Raw genomic sequence first — 18,685 nt, forward strand, 5'->3', positions numbered from 1 at the left:
GTCCCGCTCCATATGTAGATATAAATTATCATTCTAAGGTAACGCAAACACAACAATTCTTATTTTCAAGTGATTATACTCTAAAGAAAGTATACTTAGTATATTATATTCTGTTTCTTCCAGTATATCCGCATAAACCGAACACGCTGGATCTTTTACACTACAGGTTAGGGTGGTATTGTTGACTTTTACTGCTAATACTGCCTTCCTGTCAGAGAGGTGTTAACAAGAGATGTAATTACGTGCAAACATTTCTATATGATGCTGAAATGTTCTTTAATCTCTCATGACCTGTTCTGCAACATATCTTAAACTCCTAATATTGTTTTAGTAAATGACATGGCCTGAAGACAAGTTTAATTAAGGGGGGGGGCAGTGTTTTTGACTTGTACATTATGGATGAAGCTTTTCTAAGTTCCTGGTAAAAAAAATTGTAAGTGACCTGGTTTCTAAATATAAACTAATAATACTGAAATTTGGCAGCTGTAACTGACTGACTGGTGGATTCTGAAATAGTGTTTCAAATTATGTGTGTGTTTGCAGGCAAACTGTCCCCTGCTTCAGTTTAGTCTGGATGATGACATCTGGAGGTCACTAACAGTTATTGCAACATTTAAATAATGATTTTCTTAACTCTGCAGAAGAGAACTCAGTATTGGGAAAGTATAACTTGTTCAGTCATCTGACTGCATTCCTCAAGAGCAACACCTAAACACAGGCCTCTTAGCAGACAAACATGTTCGCAGTGATCATAATGCTCAAAACATCTGTCATCAGGCAGTGATCAATACGTAATCGAAACCATTTTCAGACATATCTTGACATTTCCGCGTGACTTTACTGTCTTTTAATACTATTTGTGAGATGACAGTCTTACAGTGATGTTTCTATTGTGTAAATTTAAAAAATCTTGCAGGATTACTGTAACTGTGTAGGGACACTTTTGTGTTTGTGCAAGCAAAGTCTGGTGAACCTGCTGGTGCAAAAAAGACCAGTCATGTCATGGCACTTAATCCTAATGCAGGAACACACCCAGTCACATGCAGGTGTGACCTGTCTTGCTGTGCAGAATAATCACCTCTCATGATACGTTCATGGCCCGACAAATTATTGTGCCATGTAGAAGGCAGATTTATTAGGAGTGTCTATTTCTTGAGCTGCTTTTAAATCAAATATATTTTCCTTCAACACACAATGTTGCAGTAGCTTTAATGAAATTTCTTTGAAAATATAACCATTTCATTAAGTCAGTGAAATCCACTACTAAAAGCTGCCCATTTTAACTAGAACCTGGTCTGTTGGTCACTGCTGCAGTTAAGGATTAAGGGCCTTGATCAAGAGCTCGTCCTTGTTGGCCATGCGGTGATAATTCCCAACATTAATTGATCCTACTTCTGGTCATTAACCCACTTCTCTTACCTTGTTTTTCAGGTTTGTGATCCCTTAAAACAAAGCAATGTTTACTTGCAACAATTGGCTGCGACCAGTTCAACCAAAAAAGTATTTTCCTCCTTTGTTGTGTCTGTAAATATTCAATAACTTTTTAAAGGTAAAAAAAAAAATCAATCTTACCAAATACTTTGATTGAAACTATCCTGTTGTTCACAGAGAAGAAAAAGCAAAGATTACTAGAAAGTCTGAAAAATGGACATAATTTTTCATGGGTCAGAATAAAAAATATTTTTACTTTTAATGCTGCCTCATTTTGGAAGCCACTGCTTTAGGTGACATAAGCAACTATGGATGGATCGCTAAATGGACCTGCTGGGCTCATGCACAGGGGGCTGAAATTGTCAAGGCCCCCCACTTACAATTATCAGCAAATTGTCACTCAAATTAACAAGTGTTGACCAGGAAGAGACACAGAAAGACCACAAAGTGATGCGAAAAAAAAAAAAAATGGCAAAGAAACACAAAATAATTCCAATATTATCCAAATCAACAGAAAAAGGTGCAAATGACTACAAAGAAAGAACAAAAACAAAACAAAACACAAAGCAATTTCAATGAAAGACAAAACCACCTCAAGAAGACACAAAAAAGACACAGCATGTCAAAAGTGTTGCATGCATGTCAATGTCTTGCTGGTGTATAGCAAAGGTGGTGGGAACTTTTGCATATTTGTGCCCAGGGGCCATTGTTTCACAATCGTCTCGAGACTGAACGCACCTTAAGAAAATATGTAGAGACTGTAATTACTGTATCTGCTTAGCAGCTGCTGATTGTGCACAAAATGGGGCATAATGCATCCCTATCATATTTGCCATATAAAGCACAGTGGGATCTTCTTTTGTTTATCTATTTTTTCTTTTTAAAAAAAGGCTGTATATGTTTTTTGTATTATATGTATTATTTATAATTTATATTTAACAACTCGGATATTATTATTTCCAATTCCCACTTTCCTAGTTGTTAGTGCCCGTTTATTTTGACCCATTTATTATTTCAGAAAAATAAACTTGCAGATTTCCGACAGCACTTGAAAGCAGCATCCTTAACACAATCAGAGCAACTGTGCGGCAGCCCCTTTAAGAACCTCCTGGGTGTGGAAAAGGGGAAGTTTTTGGAGAGTCCATAGCCAGATGGTTACGTCCCATTCAGCGTTATAATACGCTCTTTGCAAAGATATGGGACTTAAGAATGCGCATGGAAAACATGTATATGTTAAGAAACACGTGTGTATTGGATTAATAGCGTGATGCTACCTTGACACATTAAAAGCTGATTTCAACACAAGATAAAGGACGGAAGGAGGGTTCATGAAAGTGTGCAATATTTCAGAATGGGACGCTGCCAAATGGATTCTAGCAGCTCTGCTAATCACGACACCGCAACAAGGAAAAAGTGGTAAAGAGGACGTGGATACAAGTAAATTACAGTCAAAACCGCGCGTCAGAAGGGCTAAAGAAGGAAGTGGGACTAAAACGGAGCCTCCTCACTGTTTACTGCACTTGATATCTGCCCAGCGGCTGCCGCAGGCTCCCACGGACACCATGGTTTCTGCTCCTCTGAACAGATGAGAGTGGTCGCGCTTCAACTCAGCAGCAATGAGCAGCGTGCGGTAGACGAGCGTAGGCTGCGAGGCTCACCACAACTACACAACTGTTTCCATTGTCTAAAACCCTGCTATCCAGAAGATGGGGCATCCTCCTTTAGAGTTCAGTGACTGCTATCTGGACAGTCCGGAGTTCAGGGAGACTCTCAAGTGTTATGAGCTGGAGCTAGAGAGGACTAGCAAATTTCTCAAAGAGTTGATAAAAGATGGCAACAGTGTGATCGCTGGGATCAGAGGTAAGCATGCTCAAATCTGTTCTCAAATCAGTTTTTGTGCACGTTGCATGTGGTCATAGTGATGTGGTGAGGCTTGACGGTGGGTCAGCATCAGTGTGGCCTTTTTAAGGGCCTACAGCAGTGATACTTAAATTACGGGCAAATCTGGCCCCCTATCAGGTGCCAGGTGCCCCCAAACATTTTATAATTCACAATAAAAATAAAGTGATTCACACTTGGAATTGTTGTTGTACTTTATGTAAACAGTAGGTGCCGAAGTGCCAATGGAGCCTACCCAGCAACCCAGAAAGAATCCTTGAAGTGTCTTAAAATCTTAGAGGTGTCCTAAAATGTTAGAAATGTCCTAAAGTTCTGGAAATTACCTAGAATCCTAGAAGCATGTATGTGGCTGCTGCAACTGGCCCCTGGCCTCTTGTCATCTTGCAAAGATGGCCCCTAAGCAAAGCACATTGAGTATCCCTGGCCTGCAGGATCTATGTGGATGGTGGGGGTATGTGCTCCCATGGGAGCAGACCAAACAGCCTGCTTTCAAAGGCGAAGGATGTAGTGCGGATGTGCAGGATGACAGCCTTTGTTTGTCCCCAAATGACACAATAGCTGTCTTCTTGTGTTGCTTTTCCACCTCTCCTCCCTGTGTGATGTCATCTCTCTGCTGCTGGTCGTAGAGTGGGACCCACTGAGAATATGGACCAGACCCAGTGACAGCATGCAGTAGATTTGAATATTTAGGTCACTGTGGCATCCGTTAGAGCCAACACTCTTTTGTTTTGTTTTGTTTTGTTTTGACTCGCCAAGATACCATTCTGTCCGTCCAACTCACCAGTGACCAGCTTTTCACCTCGAAAACAGAAAGTGTCATTGTAGGTACTGTGGCAGCGCTGCCGAGTGTTGAGGGTCCCACTGTATATTCAGTCCAGATAATAGCCAGAGGTCACGAGTGCTCGTTGTTGGGGTCAGCTGCACAGAGAGATATTCAATAAAGATGAGGGCACACTTCATTTTAGAAAGATCTGCAGCTCTAAGTGTTGAAAACAGGCCTGTTTCACGCTCCACTCTGTCCACAATAAAAGCTTTATAAAAAGGCACTGTATAAGCAAGAATCCAAAATAAACACATTAAACATAACACCAAATTATTTGATGGAAAAAGCATGCAAAATGATGGAAAGACTGCTGTTCCATTGCAAAAACAGGGACTTAAGGAGGGATTTAGATTATGGTATGTTAGCCAAGTTCCTCATGCGAAAAGCCCGACAGCATCGATCAGACAGGCTGTTTTGTTTTGGTAATAAAACCCAGACAAAGCAGGGATAATATACTGCATAGGCCGCATACTGTTGTGCTGATGAACTCTGCCAAGGATGTCTTCCATACTTCAAACTTTCCTACCAGAGAAAAAAAAGAAAAAGTTACAGTATTCCTGGTCTGCACTTAAATTTTATGAGAGTTGAGTTGCATAAAATACCGAGATTATTTGGATATTTCAAAAGGACTCAAACTTGTTTGTATTTTTCTAGGCTATTCTTTGGCAGTGCAGAAGTTTTCCCAGACTCTCAGCACGTTCCAGTTCGACTTCATTGGCGACTCCCTGACAGATGACGAGATCAACATTGGTAAGACAATACAAACATGCACCTTAGCACAGAGTATACTTACTGAACGCTGAAATTACAATGATGAACTGACATTTAGAGAACTTGCAGAACACTTCACACCTCATTCTGACAGGGTTTTTCTGTTTACCAGTACTAAATGCATTAATAAATACACATTTGACGGTAGAATTATCTGTTAAAAAATAAAAACATTCCTTATAGGACCTCAATGGAGAGGAACATTTTTGGCTACCTCTTGGGAATGCCTCACAACCTGAATGCAAGAAATCAGGAAACAAAATGGTTTGGCTCAATGACAAATGTGTATAAAAAAAACCTAAAAAAAAAAGGAAATATTATCATTGCAAAGTTTATTTTAATGCATGTTTGCAATCTTTCCAACTCTGTTTCCTGCGTCAGACACTTAAGATAAGAATATGCAATGCTTTATTCCGGTCGTCATGTTTGTGTTTTCCTCCACAGCTCAGTCGTTCCAGGAGTTTGCCGGACTCCTGCAGGAAGTGGAGCACGACAGGATGATGCTGGTGGGTTATCAACTTCCTCCACGCTGACTCTGCACCCCATATTAACCCTCATTCGATAATAGAAACCGCATTAACATATCCTGATAAAAAGCTAAGAACACTTGGGAGGAAACCTGTGGCACATTCAGTTTGATGTGATGCAAAATAAAAACTTCTTTTATTATAATAGGTATTTTCTCTGTCTCTGTTGGCTGAAATATGCTTTACAAAGGTATGCACACACTAGATACTGTGTAAATTAGTGGCTTTGGGTGAGGCTGTTAAAATAAATACTGGTGATAGTTGTGCTATCAGTTCCCCTCTTGGGTTTCTTGTTCCCTTTTTGCTAGGGTTTCTTATTGCCTACATGTTGATCCATTTTATACAGTTTCTGTCACTTGCAGTGATGTAATTTCACACATTTTATTCTCCTTTAAATGCTGAATATTTAATTTGCCGTTGTTCTGGTGGATTATTTAAAGTGACAGTTGGATTTTTTTGAAGTTGGGTTTATGGGGCACTTATGCATAGCCAGTATATCACATAAAGTAGATGTCAGTCAACACGCCCCCAGTTTAGAGAAGCAGGCTGGAGTCTGACACATAAGCCAAGCAATATTTTGCTCAAGATGGGGGAAAGGGACTAATATATTTAAGCCACCTAAATTAAGTGTATGCAATACTGATTTCTGTCAGACAGCCTGCTCCAACAGGAAATTCATTAACATCCTCAGTCACCTTTGCTCTTGTCAAAGCCACTGGTCTCTATTGAGAAAAATTGTGATTTTAGCTCGCTCAGCACAAGAGCTGCTGATCTACAGCGGCTTTATTGGTTAGTTAGTTTGTTTGTAATTCAAACTAGGCCTAAGTCACACAATAACACAAACAAACTAACTGATTGACGAGCAGTTAGTAGACTAGCAGCTCCCTGTTTTTAGGGATGTGGAGTCTGGCTTTGAAGAGAGCGATGCAATTATTGACATAATTTATATATTGTTATTACACACAAGCTTTCTCACACCTTATCTTTTTTTTTAACCAAGCCATATCTTTTGTTTCATCCTCTCACACTTCACCAATCAAGCCATGCCAATAAGACTAACAGTTCCTGTTTGACTGGGCTTTCTGGTTTAGATCTAATTTTAAAAATGGAGGCCATCTAATAAATTGTGCTTATGATGGTGTTTAAGAGCAGCATTATTATTTGTTTCAAGCTCACACTTAAGACTCTTTTCAACATGTTTATGCCCCACAGATAACCCTTTTTTACTTACAAAATATTATGTGAGAGAGTGTGTCCCACATATGGCAATACAGTATGTGTGTGTTGAATTGCACCGCAGTAACTGCTGCTCCATGTTTGCCTGTCCAGGTTCAGAATGCATCGGATCTGCTCATCAAGCCGTTGGAGAAGTTCAGGAAGGAGCAAATAGGAGTCACAAAAGTGAGTGTTTTTACCGAGTCCTCAGCTGTAGAGTCAGGTGTTGATTCACCACTGGAAGCACAGTTCTGCTGTTGCTAGGCAAAGAGAGTCATATCATTATACAACATACCTTCCTGAAGTGCTTCCACACACCAAACAGGTTTTCATGAGCTACTTCCCCTAATCTTTTTACTCAGGTATGTGTGAAACATGAACCAGTTTAAGAACACTGATATATACAAGTCTCTTCTTCCTTCTTGACAGTCTTTATTGTGCCGACATTTTACTGAGAGCAGTTTTGTAGTTGAGAGCATGTGTTTTATTTTTTGTTGTTTTTAAAAAAAAAAAAATATGGTGACCCCTTTTACTCTTTGAACAACATTTTATTTTGCTTTTAAAGTCATCAGGAAACTTGGTGGGATATCACCTCGATTATTCACAATGACATTTGAGTTTCTGTCTGGTTGTACTCTGGTGATCAAAGTGGTTTCTTTCCTCTCAGTGTGTTTATTAACAGCTGCTTCCTGTAATTCTCTTCTTTAAATATGCATGAAAAACACAGGTTCTAGCTGATTTGGAAAATGATTCTTAATGTATGACTTAACAAACAATGTGTCCGCTTGTTCCAATAGAACAATAAAAGTGTGACAAAACATTGTAGATGATACAGATGTGTATGTTTATAATAATAATTGGGGCACCTGGTGGCTCAGTGGTTAGAGCAGGCGCCCCACATATAGAGGCTGCGTCCTCACTGCAGCTGCTGTGGGTTCGTTTCCGGCCTTGGCCCTTTGCTGCATGTTACCCCCCCCCCCCCCGACCCCCATTATTATTATTATTTTCTAAGATATTCTCAATTAAAGGCAAAACCACCCTAAAGAATATCTTAGAAAATAATAATAATAATAATATTTTTATAATAATATAATATAATTTTTTTTGACAGAATAATAATTAAGAAAAAAATTGGAATCATGTCCTTTACAAAGAGTGCAAATGAGAAAAACTCTTAAAAGTTGACAAAAACAGTCATAGGGACTCATTTTTCTTTTCTTTTTTTGTTTTACTAGAACAGTCATAAACCCTTCTTTTGCCCAATGGGATAAACTCAAGTACCTCTTTACTGCTGCCATCTGTCATGTTTTAGATATGATTATTTGAATTGATTTTAAAGTGGAAGTCAGTAGGTCAGTTGGTCAAGTTTGCAGCTTTAATACCACCACTTTGAATTGGAGAGGCTGAGTGTTTAACATTGAACCATTACTTTTAGTTAACTATTCCGACCATTTAGCTCACAGTTGTAACAATTTATTCATTAAATTGACTAAAAGGTTTTTCTTTGATGAAAATAACTTTTTTCATATTTGCTGAAACTGTCACTATATCCACACAGTAGTATACAAGGCAGAAAATCTGTGAAAAAAAAATTCCCCCTGCGTCCTATTATTTACAGGAGGCAGGAGAATGTTATAGAACATGAATGAAAACAACCAATCAGAGCTGAGCAGCCTCAAACGCAGCTGTGAATCATGATCCGTGGACTGTGGTCAAACTGTCACACTAGGCATCACTGATCAAATATGAATCATGATTCTGTTTCTGCATCGCCTATTTATCTCCTCAGATGTTTTCGTAAGCATATTTTAGTGTATTGCTGTAAAATGAGAAAGTTTGCAGCCACCCTGTTGGAAACAGTTGAACCAAAATGAGGCACTGCCCACCGGCCCGAGCAAACTTTCCCATCTTACAGCTAAACAGTAAACTAAAAAAAAGTGGTGTGTACTCTAAAATATGCTATGAGAAGCACTACGTGGAGGCAGATGAACATGATTCTTTTTCACAGATAATCTGTCTCATGTGCTTCTGTTATTACTATTATATAGTGTCAGTTTCCTCAAATATGACAAAGTTATATTTACATTATATTTATATCTACAGTTACCAACTGTAGCTCAATTATTTGAATGTTTATTCACTACTTCAGTTATTTATCCATTGTTTATCCATTGTTTTTTTTTTCAGCTAACTGTTGAGATTCCTCCTGAATACTAACTACTTTCCACACACCTTGAAATGCAGCGTGTAGTGTCCAGTTTATACAGCTAGCTCAAATAGGGCATAATTTATGCATATTTTTTTTAATTAGTTGAGCTCCTGTATAATTTCCCCAAATATATCCTGGCAATTACAGAGCTACCACCTGGTTGGGAGTTACATTAGCTTATTGCAGATATGTTGGTGTATGTATCAGTTGATAAATACTAAATCGCAGTACAGGTATGCCATAAATATGTTATTTAAAGCCAGTGTCTCCATCACATAGTCCATGAAACACAGAACTCACAGAATTATTTGTAACTGTAAAATGTCTTGCTTGGTGTATATCTTCCTTACGATAATTAAAAAGACATTTAAGGAACCCTTATCAAACATATTCTTGAATATAAAAAAATATTAGCTGGCATTATCAAAAGTCCTGAAATATTGCTAGGAGCCTGTAAAATCCACTATCAGGACTGTACTCAGAGTAGTAATCCTTGTAGGTACTGAGAACAGGTTATGATTTGATTGGGAGGACAGCATACCTTAACATTTCTTAACACAATTTTTCTGTCAATCAAGCTGTAATGCATACAAAAAAATATTTTCTTCTGTCTTTCTTTCATCTGTCTTGCAGGAAAAGAAAAAGAAGTTTGAGAAGGAGAGTGAAAAATATCATTCCCAAGTCGACAAACACCTGAATCTCTCTGCCAAGAAGAAAGAGAGTCAACTTCAAGAGGTGAAGTACATCAAGTATTTATCAGCTGTGCAGTGAAATATAAAACTGAGAGCGACGTAGAGCTCAGTATTTGTTCTTTTTTTGTGTTTTTAAATTTACTACAGGCTGATGAACTTCTTGACAGAGAGCGAGTGAACTTCTACGAATCGTCAGTGGAGTATGTGTACCAGATCCACCAGGTGCAGGACAGGAAGAAGTTTGATGTGGTGGAGCCGGTGAGTTCTGACTTATGTCTTGCTTTTTGCTGCAACATACATGGAAATAGACATGGAAAAATTACACAATACACTTTAATGTCTAGTGTGTAGGATTTAGCCATGTTAACATGTGAAAACTTGCTCATTCAGCGATCAGCTGGTAATGCAGTCCCAGCGGTGAAACATGTAGCTATGGAAACATTATGCCACCCCTTCAGTTCCGACCAGAGTGTTGCATAAGCACTAAGCTGAAGAGGAGCACAAATAACCCATAGACTCACATGTGTAACTTGTCAAAACCAGCAGTTAATCGTTGACATCCCCAAAGTTAACACTGGCTCTAGATAGAGCCGTTCGCATTTTCACACGCCACTGCAGTTAGCAGGCAGCTAACTCAGGAATGAGCCAAAAAAACACAGATTTTTAGGGTGTTTGTACTGTTCTAAATCATAATCTGGTCAGTTTGTTTTTGAGAAGAGAAGACCTTTGTGGATAAATTTGCATCCTTAACATCTGAATTTTAAGTTATCAGTGAAGAAAGGTGAGCGCGCACACTAGCGTGTACTGGGTTTGCAACCAATTAGTGACAAGCTGAACAATGTTGGAAAACACTGATTTGTTACCTGAAACTACTGAATTCATTGTTTCTATCAGTTTTTATCACTGGGTCGGTTTGTTTTGGAAGTTTTGGAGGAAGAGACCTCTGTGGGTATTTAGGCTCTGGGTAAAAACCTCCTGATCAATGAACACTGAAGGAATTCTGAGAGTTCTCATTTGGCATATGGAAGAAGTTTCATCTGGTTGCAATCTGCAATCCTCACCACTAGATGCCACCGAATTCTACACACTGCTCCTTTAAGAAGAACAAATTGATGATAGATGATGACAACTTTATGGCAGTAGTCCCTGTTTAGGCTCTTCCTGACAGCAGTCTTAAGAATGTAATCATGCTTTGGTTGGACAGGTGCTGGCTTTTCTTCACAGCATTTTAACGCTCAACAACCTGACAGTGGAGATGACTCAGGACTTCATGCCTTACAAGCAGGAACTGCAGCTCAGCCTGCAGAACGTAAGTGGAGTTACCAGCAACAAATGATGCCATAAGTGAGAAATAATATCCTTTAATTGGATGTGCATGAGATTTCAAAGTCTGGTTTTCGCTGCAGACAAGAAACCACTACGAGAGCACTCGGGAGGAGATGGAGGAGCTGATGAAAAGAATGAAACACCCATCCCAGATCTGTAAAATGCACAGTTTCCTGCCCATGGAGGGCTATCTGTACTGTCAGGAGAAGTGTATGTGCAATAGATGTTTAGACAGATGCTTGATACTTCCTGGAATTCATTCTGACAAGGCCTGACTTGTATATTCTTGTCCCAACAGGGGCTTTAGGTGTCTCATGGGTCAAATATTATTGCAAGTATCACAAGGAGGGAAGACTGCTGGTCATGGTGCCTTGTGAACAGAAGCCTGCAACTAAACAGGTGCTTCACTGGAAAGAAATATACAATTATGACTACAAATATAAACATGCCAGAGTTTATACTAACTTTGTCTTTCTCTCTCTCTCTCTGTCCGCCTGTCTCTCTCTCTGCAGGGCATTACACAGCTGACACTGAAATCCTGCATCCGCCGGAAGACAGAGTCCATAGACAAGCGCTTCTGCTTTGACGTGGAAACTAACGAGAGGTTAGCGCAAACAGATTTGATGAGGCAACACCAAAGCCTTGTAGGATAAACAGGTTCAGGCGGCGAGGTGAACAGGTGGCTTACAAGGACAGGGTGTGAGGGCTAAATGGACTGTAGCCCAAACAATCCCTAAGCAACGGGAACAAGCTGGAAACAGATGGCAAACCCTGTGATTTCAGGAGAAGGAACATAATAAGCTCATGTTTATATAAGCAGGCCATTCAGAACAAAAAGCATTTTAATAGACACATGAGCCATAGGCTGCTCTGTCCTATTAGGGTTTTGTGAAATCTGTGGAAATACTATGAGTGTCGACAGGGTGTTTTTAAAGGTTAAAAAGCTGTTTGAATTATTCATAAAGTGTCTGAAAGTGTCTCTGAATGTTGAGCAACTAATTTGTGCAAGTGTGTGAACTGACAAAAACACAAAGAGGAGCTTTGATAAACTGAAGGTGGCAGTACTGTCTTGTAGAGAAGATAATGCTGTCGGCCCAAAATGTTTGAAGGCGAGCTTGAATGCCCCTGAAATCAAAAGCGTATGTTATGTTAAAACATGTTGGGGACACACACTAAGTGAGAGCCCCCCCCCCCCACATTTAAAAAAAAAAAAAGTTAAGATTATTTTTTGGCATTTTAGCCTTTATCAGACAGGACAGATCAATAGTGTGAAAGGGGGAGAGAGAGAGGGGAAGACATGCAGCAAAGGGCCTCGAGCAGGAGTCGAACCCGAGGCTGCTGCACCAAGGACACTGCCTTCATTCATTGGGTGCCAGCTTTATCCACTCAGCCACTGATGCCCCTCCCCCAAAAATTTTGAAAGTCAAACAAGTAATTTCCTGCATTCTAGCAACCTTTTATGCACCAGTTTGTTCCGTTTCTGCATCAGTTTATGGTGGAAATGTCATGGTACTTCAAGCTCCATTCAGTCAGATTTGCTTAATCTTTTTTTTTTGTCTTATGGCATATTGCAAACCTTGCTTTTGAAGCTGCACAATGCCACCCTCTGCAACTATGGTCCTGTTTACACCTGGTATTAACATGCATTTTGGGTGATCTGGTTTCAAATAGAAAATGCTAAATACAAGTGTAAAGGACTAGCAAGATGCATTGTGATCCAGTCACTCAAACCACTCGCGAAAGTGATCTGGGATGCACTAGACCACATATCTTTTGTAATGGAAACATTCATCCGGATGCGTTCATGACAAAGACTACGTCAGTGCGGATGTGTTTATTGTTATGCAAGCATAACGAAATAGAAGCTGTGCCAAACCAAGTGGTGCATGCTAGACATAAGAAAATAAAAACTTTACTTAAATTCATGAGCATTACATTCTAAAATCCTAGGTACACAAATACAAGCAATATTCAACATAATATTTAAAGTAGTAAATATAAAAAATGGTAAGAGAAGCATTAAGCCCCTGCGTCTGTGTGTTGTCATCTTTTCTATCTTGTGGTGGTTGTTTTGGTGACAGTGCACTAATGCTTTGTAACTTACCTATCCTGTCTTGAGTTGGACAAAGGAAAGTTTGGCCGTCCATCATTTTAATCTATGGAAGGCGACGTGTTGATTACTGCTGACAGGGATATCTCCAGCTGTACTGACACAGCTGCTAACATGACTAGTGAGCCTGCAATAGAACAGATAGCAACTCTGCGCAGGGCAGTAATCCCCGTAAGTCTGAACACAAGTGGTCAGCTGGAGATGCATGATAGACACAGGTGGAAACAGCAATATGTCTTATATGTCCACTTGTGTTTGCATCACCAAAACACTAAAAACAACACATCACCAACTTAATACCAGATCTAAACATGCTCTTTAGGTCATGATCTTGAAGTTTGTCGAAATAGAAGTCTGCTGCTACAGTACAAACTCAAATGCATAAGTTGTAGTACATGAGAGCAACCTTTTCTCACTCTCAAATTGTTAAATGGTGCTGCTTGGTCAGTGGCCTTTGGTGTTTGATACCGATGCACAAAGGCCTGCTTTGGAGGCGGTATGAGATGCATCAGGCGGCAGCATTTTTTTGATGGTCTGAGCAACTGCCATTGTATGAAGAGCAAGGAAGTCTGCATAGGAAGGGCAGGAAGGGTCAAACAAACTCAGGACTTTCGTCTGGGAGCCTGCTGTTCATGTTACCAGTGAAAGCCAATAGAGTTGTTATAATGACAATATAGGTGTGCTAGTATGTGCAGCATACAGGGTTAGTGTGTTTCATGTGTTGTATGTGATGTTTTTAAGGTGACTGCATCAAACATGCTTATTTTAATCCAAACCATATTTTTTTTTCTAAATTTTACCACGTTTTTGTCACCCAAACATAAGGAAGTAAACCTGTAGACAAAGCTTTTTACCTACTTTTATTTTGAAAAGAGACTGTACATAAAAGCAAGTGGAAACTGTACATTTTATGTGAAGTCTGTAGTTTACTTGGAATAGACACAATGCATGAAATAACTCTCAAGTAAATTGACATTTTGTACCTGAGCCTCTAAAACTGATGCAAGAGGGGTACCCATAGTGTCACGGTTCGACATGTAGGATCACTGACCAGTGGTCAGTATTGTCAGTATTTGACAATTGGGATTGAGAATTTGCCGCAACAGGGGCGACATGTCTCCTGCACCCTAAAAAAATAATTTCCATCCCATTCAGCCGTACTGACATAGAAGAACTTTGAAACAAATCAGGAAACGAATGAAATCACTAGCATAACAGAAACAAATTGGAATCGTCAGTGCCAAACATGGCTTCTGCAGATATCAGGTTTATCTATTAAACTCTTAGAAAAGTTATTTTATGAGAGTTTGAAGGTTTTTAATAGTTAGTTGATGAGTGCAGTTGGCAGAAAAAGCTTTAAACAGTTGCTTTAGTTAACAATTAATTCAGTAGCCTACAAGCTGTAAAATTTGGCACTAGATTTTGTTGCCTCTGCTGAAGACAGATTGCGACAACCGATTTTCATCATCTCTTTGTCTCCGTTTGCTACCTCCATCATTACCATGTCAGATTGAATCAGTTACTTCAACTTATTTTGTTCACCGTGCTTTGCTTGAAAAATGTGTGTAAGATCTTAAAAAATACTTATTGTTCACTATTGTTGGATACTGTAGCAGCACATTGTGCGACTGAATAACTTAATTGTAACCCCAGCCTCTTTAATGGCATTTGTTACTGTTTCCATAGAAACACACCCGTCACTTTCCAAGCTCTTTCGGAGGGAGACAGGAAGTTGTGGATGGAGGCCATGGATGGAAAAGAGCCTGTGAGTTCATTTCTCATCTCATCTCAGTTTGGATTATTCTTCTCCGAGATGTGATTTTTTGTGAAAGCTGCTTTTCTGCCAAATATATCTACAATGCAATACGGAGTCTGCTATGAAGGGGAGACATGGCTACTGGCTATTGTGCTGACACACAAATCTCCCAACGGTTTTTCCATTTTCCAATCTGTATAACAGAGTCTATCCAGCCCTGGTTTAAATCTGAACTCCTTAAATGTTGGCAGGTAGTTAAATCTGTAATCACAACCTTGTTTTGGAAGGGGTAAGCTACAATTATCAAGATAAATGTCGCTTGCAGCTTCTTAATTGGATTGCACCCATTTAAATGTGTTTTACATTTGTAATATCAGTCTGTTGATGTGCTGGGAGAGAGACTGGAACAAATAATGAATAATTTGTTAATTAGTGTCTTTTTCTGATATCTGTTGGTTTTAAGGAAACAATTATGTTTTATAGTCAAATCCATCATGTAAGCAGGGGCATAACACCAAATTCTTGACCCTATGCATAAGTAGCCTTGGTGGCCCCCCTGTCCTTCGTTCCTTGGTTCCTTGATTCTTGCTTCTGTAATGCACTTTTTGAATTTTTTCAAAACTGTCAGTTTGCCTTCTTTCCCTAGTGCGGGAGTGGACTAAACCATTTGGTGCCTCTTTTTTGAACCTTTTAAAACTGCAGCAAATTGGCTCAATTTCTCTTAGAAATGTGTGGAAGGCAATAAGCAATTTAAGAAGAAATAATACAAACATTAGCAAATAAAAAGCACAAGAAAATTGCTTGAAAATGAGCATACAAAAAAGGGAAAAATTGGTAAGTTTAAAAAAAAAAGACAAGGAAATTACCTGAAAAAATGCCTAAAAATTATATAATAATTCAATAACATAAAGTGCGTGATTATTGTAATTATAAATAGAATTTTCTGGACATTTTTGTACAGGGCTTTTTAAAAAAATTTATTTTATAAATCAACATATTTTTTTGCAATTTGCAGAACATTTCTTGCCAAGTTGCTAATTGCTTTTTTCCCCCCATGTTTTCAAAAGAAATCAGACCAATTTGCTCAGAGTTCAAAGGTTTACATACTTGTGAAAGGCGACCAAACGTAGCACAAAAAGAGATGATGATCCATTTGTTAATGGGTTAAGAGATACGAGGGGCCTCAGAGAGCTTCCACTATTTTTACATACAAAGTTCAGTATTTCAACAAATGTATTCAGTCGAATTTAATTATTGTAGTAATTAAAGATGAAAAAGTGCAAACAAAACCAAACTTTACAGTCTGGTTTACCCCCCCCACCGATTCCCCTGCATGTAAGGCACATAACAGCTTGCAGGTGGCATTTCTGAAGCCATGGTTTATGTCATTATGGCTTTTCTATTATGGATGTGTGAGACAGTATCAAGCTTGTTAGACACATCAGTGTTTGGCTAAATGGTGACTTAGGTATAATATCCTCTTACAGCACAGCTGAGTTCACACTGTTATTGATTTTTTAAGGTGTGAATGGAAACCTCCCCGCAAAAACTGCCAAATGTTTGACCTGGCAAACCTTGCTGCTCTCCTGGTCTTTGTCTGTAATTAGCAGTTTTAAGAAAATGAAATACCAGATTTCCGTAGTAGCAAAAATTTTATACATTTTTAATTCCTCTTTTTGTCGCAGTTCTTATTAGACATCTTTCACATTAGGACAGTTTTGGTTTAATGGTGGCTGCTGTGTAGACAAAACAAATAGAACTTCACCACCAGAGGATGTGAAAATAACTGAAGGCACACTTCTCAGTGCCCTCTTCCTGTGCAACTTCCCCAACAACTTCTGTATATCATGCAAGTTTCACAAGAGCTTTTCCACACGCTCTGCCCAAATATTGTCAAGCAAAGATCCACTGCACTGCACGGCTGCCAAGTCTGCGGAGTCTGAGCTCTCAGTCCGGACAAGGATCAGCTCTGTGGTGTTCTCTAAGAGTAATATCATCTGCCACACTCTGAATGCCTTTTAGCCCAGTCTGAATAGCTGCAATATAAAGTGCGATCATATGGACACCTTTATGGGCCTCATTGTGCAGCATACTGATGCATACTCTTATGTGTTTCAACCTGTTTCTGTACACACAACTTTTGAAACCTCATACTGTCCTGTCTTTTTGCTAGTCTCTTGAGCCCACAACTTTGCTGTGAAGGCATGTCTCTCTTGCACATTTAATATACAGTGTGAATCTGATACTCTAGAAAGTAGCAGCTTATAATAGTTGAAATTAAAAGTCACTATTCTAACAAAAATGCCAAATATTCACTGGTTCCAGCTCCTCTCATGTGAGAATTTTCTGCAGTTATTCAGCATGTATTAACTGAACATTTTTGGCTTTTAGACTGTTGGTTGTGGAAGGAAGTAATTTGGCAATGTCACCCAGGATTTTTACTATATTCTCACATTTTATTGACCAAGCAGCTAACCAATTAATCCATGATTATCAGCAGATTTAGTAATGGGTAGACACACACTAGCCTTATTTCAGAGGTTCTGTGCCCACACGTAAAGGAGCTCTGGAAGCAAATGCAGGCGGTTGCTGGTCTCTACAGGCAGTCGCCCATTAGTCCGTAAGTGTCTCTTTTGGAAACTTTGTCACATTTCCAAACCAAGAAGTGGTTGACATTCATGAACCTGTGTGCCAATATGACACATGTAATCTTACACTAACAGATCACCTCAAGGCCCCCTTTTGTGCACTTTCCACTGGAACCTCTAATATGTTAAAAGAATTTGGCATTAAAGTGTTTCACAGAGAGAACACCGTTCGCATGTTCCTCTCCAAACTTGCTGAAGCAAGAGAACAGTTTTGGCAATTTTTCTTTTTTAACCACAGAAATTAAAACAATTATTCAGATATTGTAGATTTTTTTTCCTGTCATTATTTCCTTCCTCTGATGGTAGCTTCATAATCTTTGCAAAGGGCTGTTTTCACAAACATTCTGAGGGTATTGTGAGAGAGCTCCTAACTTAACCCTAAAAACTATGAGCAAGGAGTCCTAGCTAAGGAGCGATGAGGGAAAATTCTCAGAGCAACTGTGAATAAAGAAGGGACAGAAATGTTTGCGTTAGTGAGGACATTTTGTTGACCACATGCTAAACATAAGGCATTCTTTTAAAAGATGTGATTGGTTGTCTTCCATGAGCCATGAGTTAAGCTTCCATGGTGTGGAAATTAAATGATTTGCGTCACTGTTAAAGCATGTAATTGTGTGTTTACTCTGCTGATGAAAGGTTGAGGCAAACACAAGTCATCACAATTGCAGTGTTGTATTTTTACATTTGCCAAAAGTCTTTGTGTGATCATTTTCATTTCTGGTGTTATTATGTTAGTTGTGTTGGTGAGAGATGTGTGCGCATCTTTAATCAGACTGACCCCCTAAATTATCCCTGCAGGTCTAATCATTCAGTGTTTCTCTCAGATTTAGTTTGTATATGTGCAGTAGTTGCTGATAACCGGGGTAAAATTTAGAGGTTTTTGCAGGTCTGTGAATGCAGTGCAGGTGGAGTTCTCTATGAGTGGATTGTGGGGTGAATAATTGATCTCTCGATCTGTTCCAATCTGATAAGAGAAAATCGATGAATGAAAGGAGCATCTGCTGCAAGTAATTGCAAACTTTTTGACCCAGCAGAATGAACAGTAAAGTTTCACTTTCAATGTGCCTGATGTTCTACTGCTCCATCTGCACCCAGAGTATGCTCTGCTCTCCAAGAGCATGGTGATATAAATAACCAGATGGCATATATATACATCAATAATGCTCCTAATTAACGGTCCAGCTCCAGAAATAGAAAATCTACTACAAATAAATGAATGAATGAATGAGTGGGAAGCTTTGGAGAGTGATTCTCCCTCACCCTAAGAGCTCTCTCAAG

At 39.1% G+C, this 18,685-nt stretch overlaps 1 protein-coding gene across 1 annotated transcript in view; it reads left to right on the forward strand.

Annotated features, from left to right (window-relative positions):
* The first annotated feature begins 2,596 nt into the window (after positions 1–2,596).
* The window catches only part of LOC121952410 (oligophrenin-1-like), a 31,554-nt gene continuing 15,465 nt past the window's right edge, over positions 2,597–18,685 (forward strand). The window contains exons 1-11 of the mRNA XM_042499072.1: positions 2,597–3,291; positions 4,808–4,903; positions 5,369–5,430; positions 6,781–6,852; positions 9,509–9,610; positions 9,715–9,825; positions 10,772–10,876; positions 10,974–11,103; positions 11,192–11,292; positions 11,406–11,497; positions 14,690–14,768. Coding sequence (XP_042355006.1) covers positions 3,138–3,291; positions 4,808–4,903; positions 5,369–5,430; positions 6,781–6,852; positions 9,509–9,610; positions 9,715–9,825; positions 10,772–10,876; positions 10,974–11,103; positions 11,192–11,292; positions 11,406–11,497; positions 14,690–14,768 — 1,104 coding nt within the window. The 5' untranslated portion in view covers positions 2,597–3,137. The remainder of the gene's footprint in view (positions 3,292–4,807; positions 4,904–5,368; positions 5,431–6,780; positions 6,853–9,508; positions 9,611–9,714; positions 9,826–10,771; positions 10,877–10,973; positions 11,104–11,191; positions 11,293–11,405; positions 11,498–14,689; positions 14,769–18,685) is intronic.

The sequence above is a fragment of the Plectropomus leopardus genome, chromosome 13 (genome assembly GCF_008729295.1).
Source record: "Plectropomus leopardus isolate mb chromosome 13, YSFRI_Pleo_2.0, whole genome shotgun sequence".
Classification (NCBI taxonomy): Eukaryota; Metazoa; Chordata; class Actinopteri; order Perciformes; family Serranidae; genus Plectropomus; species Plectropomus leopardus.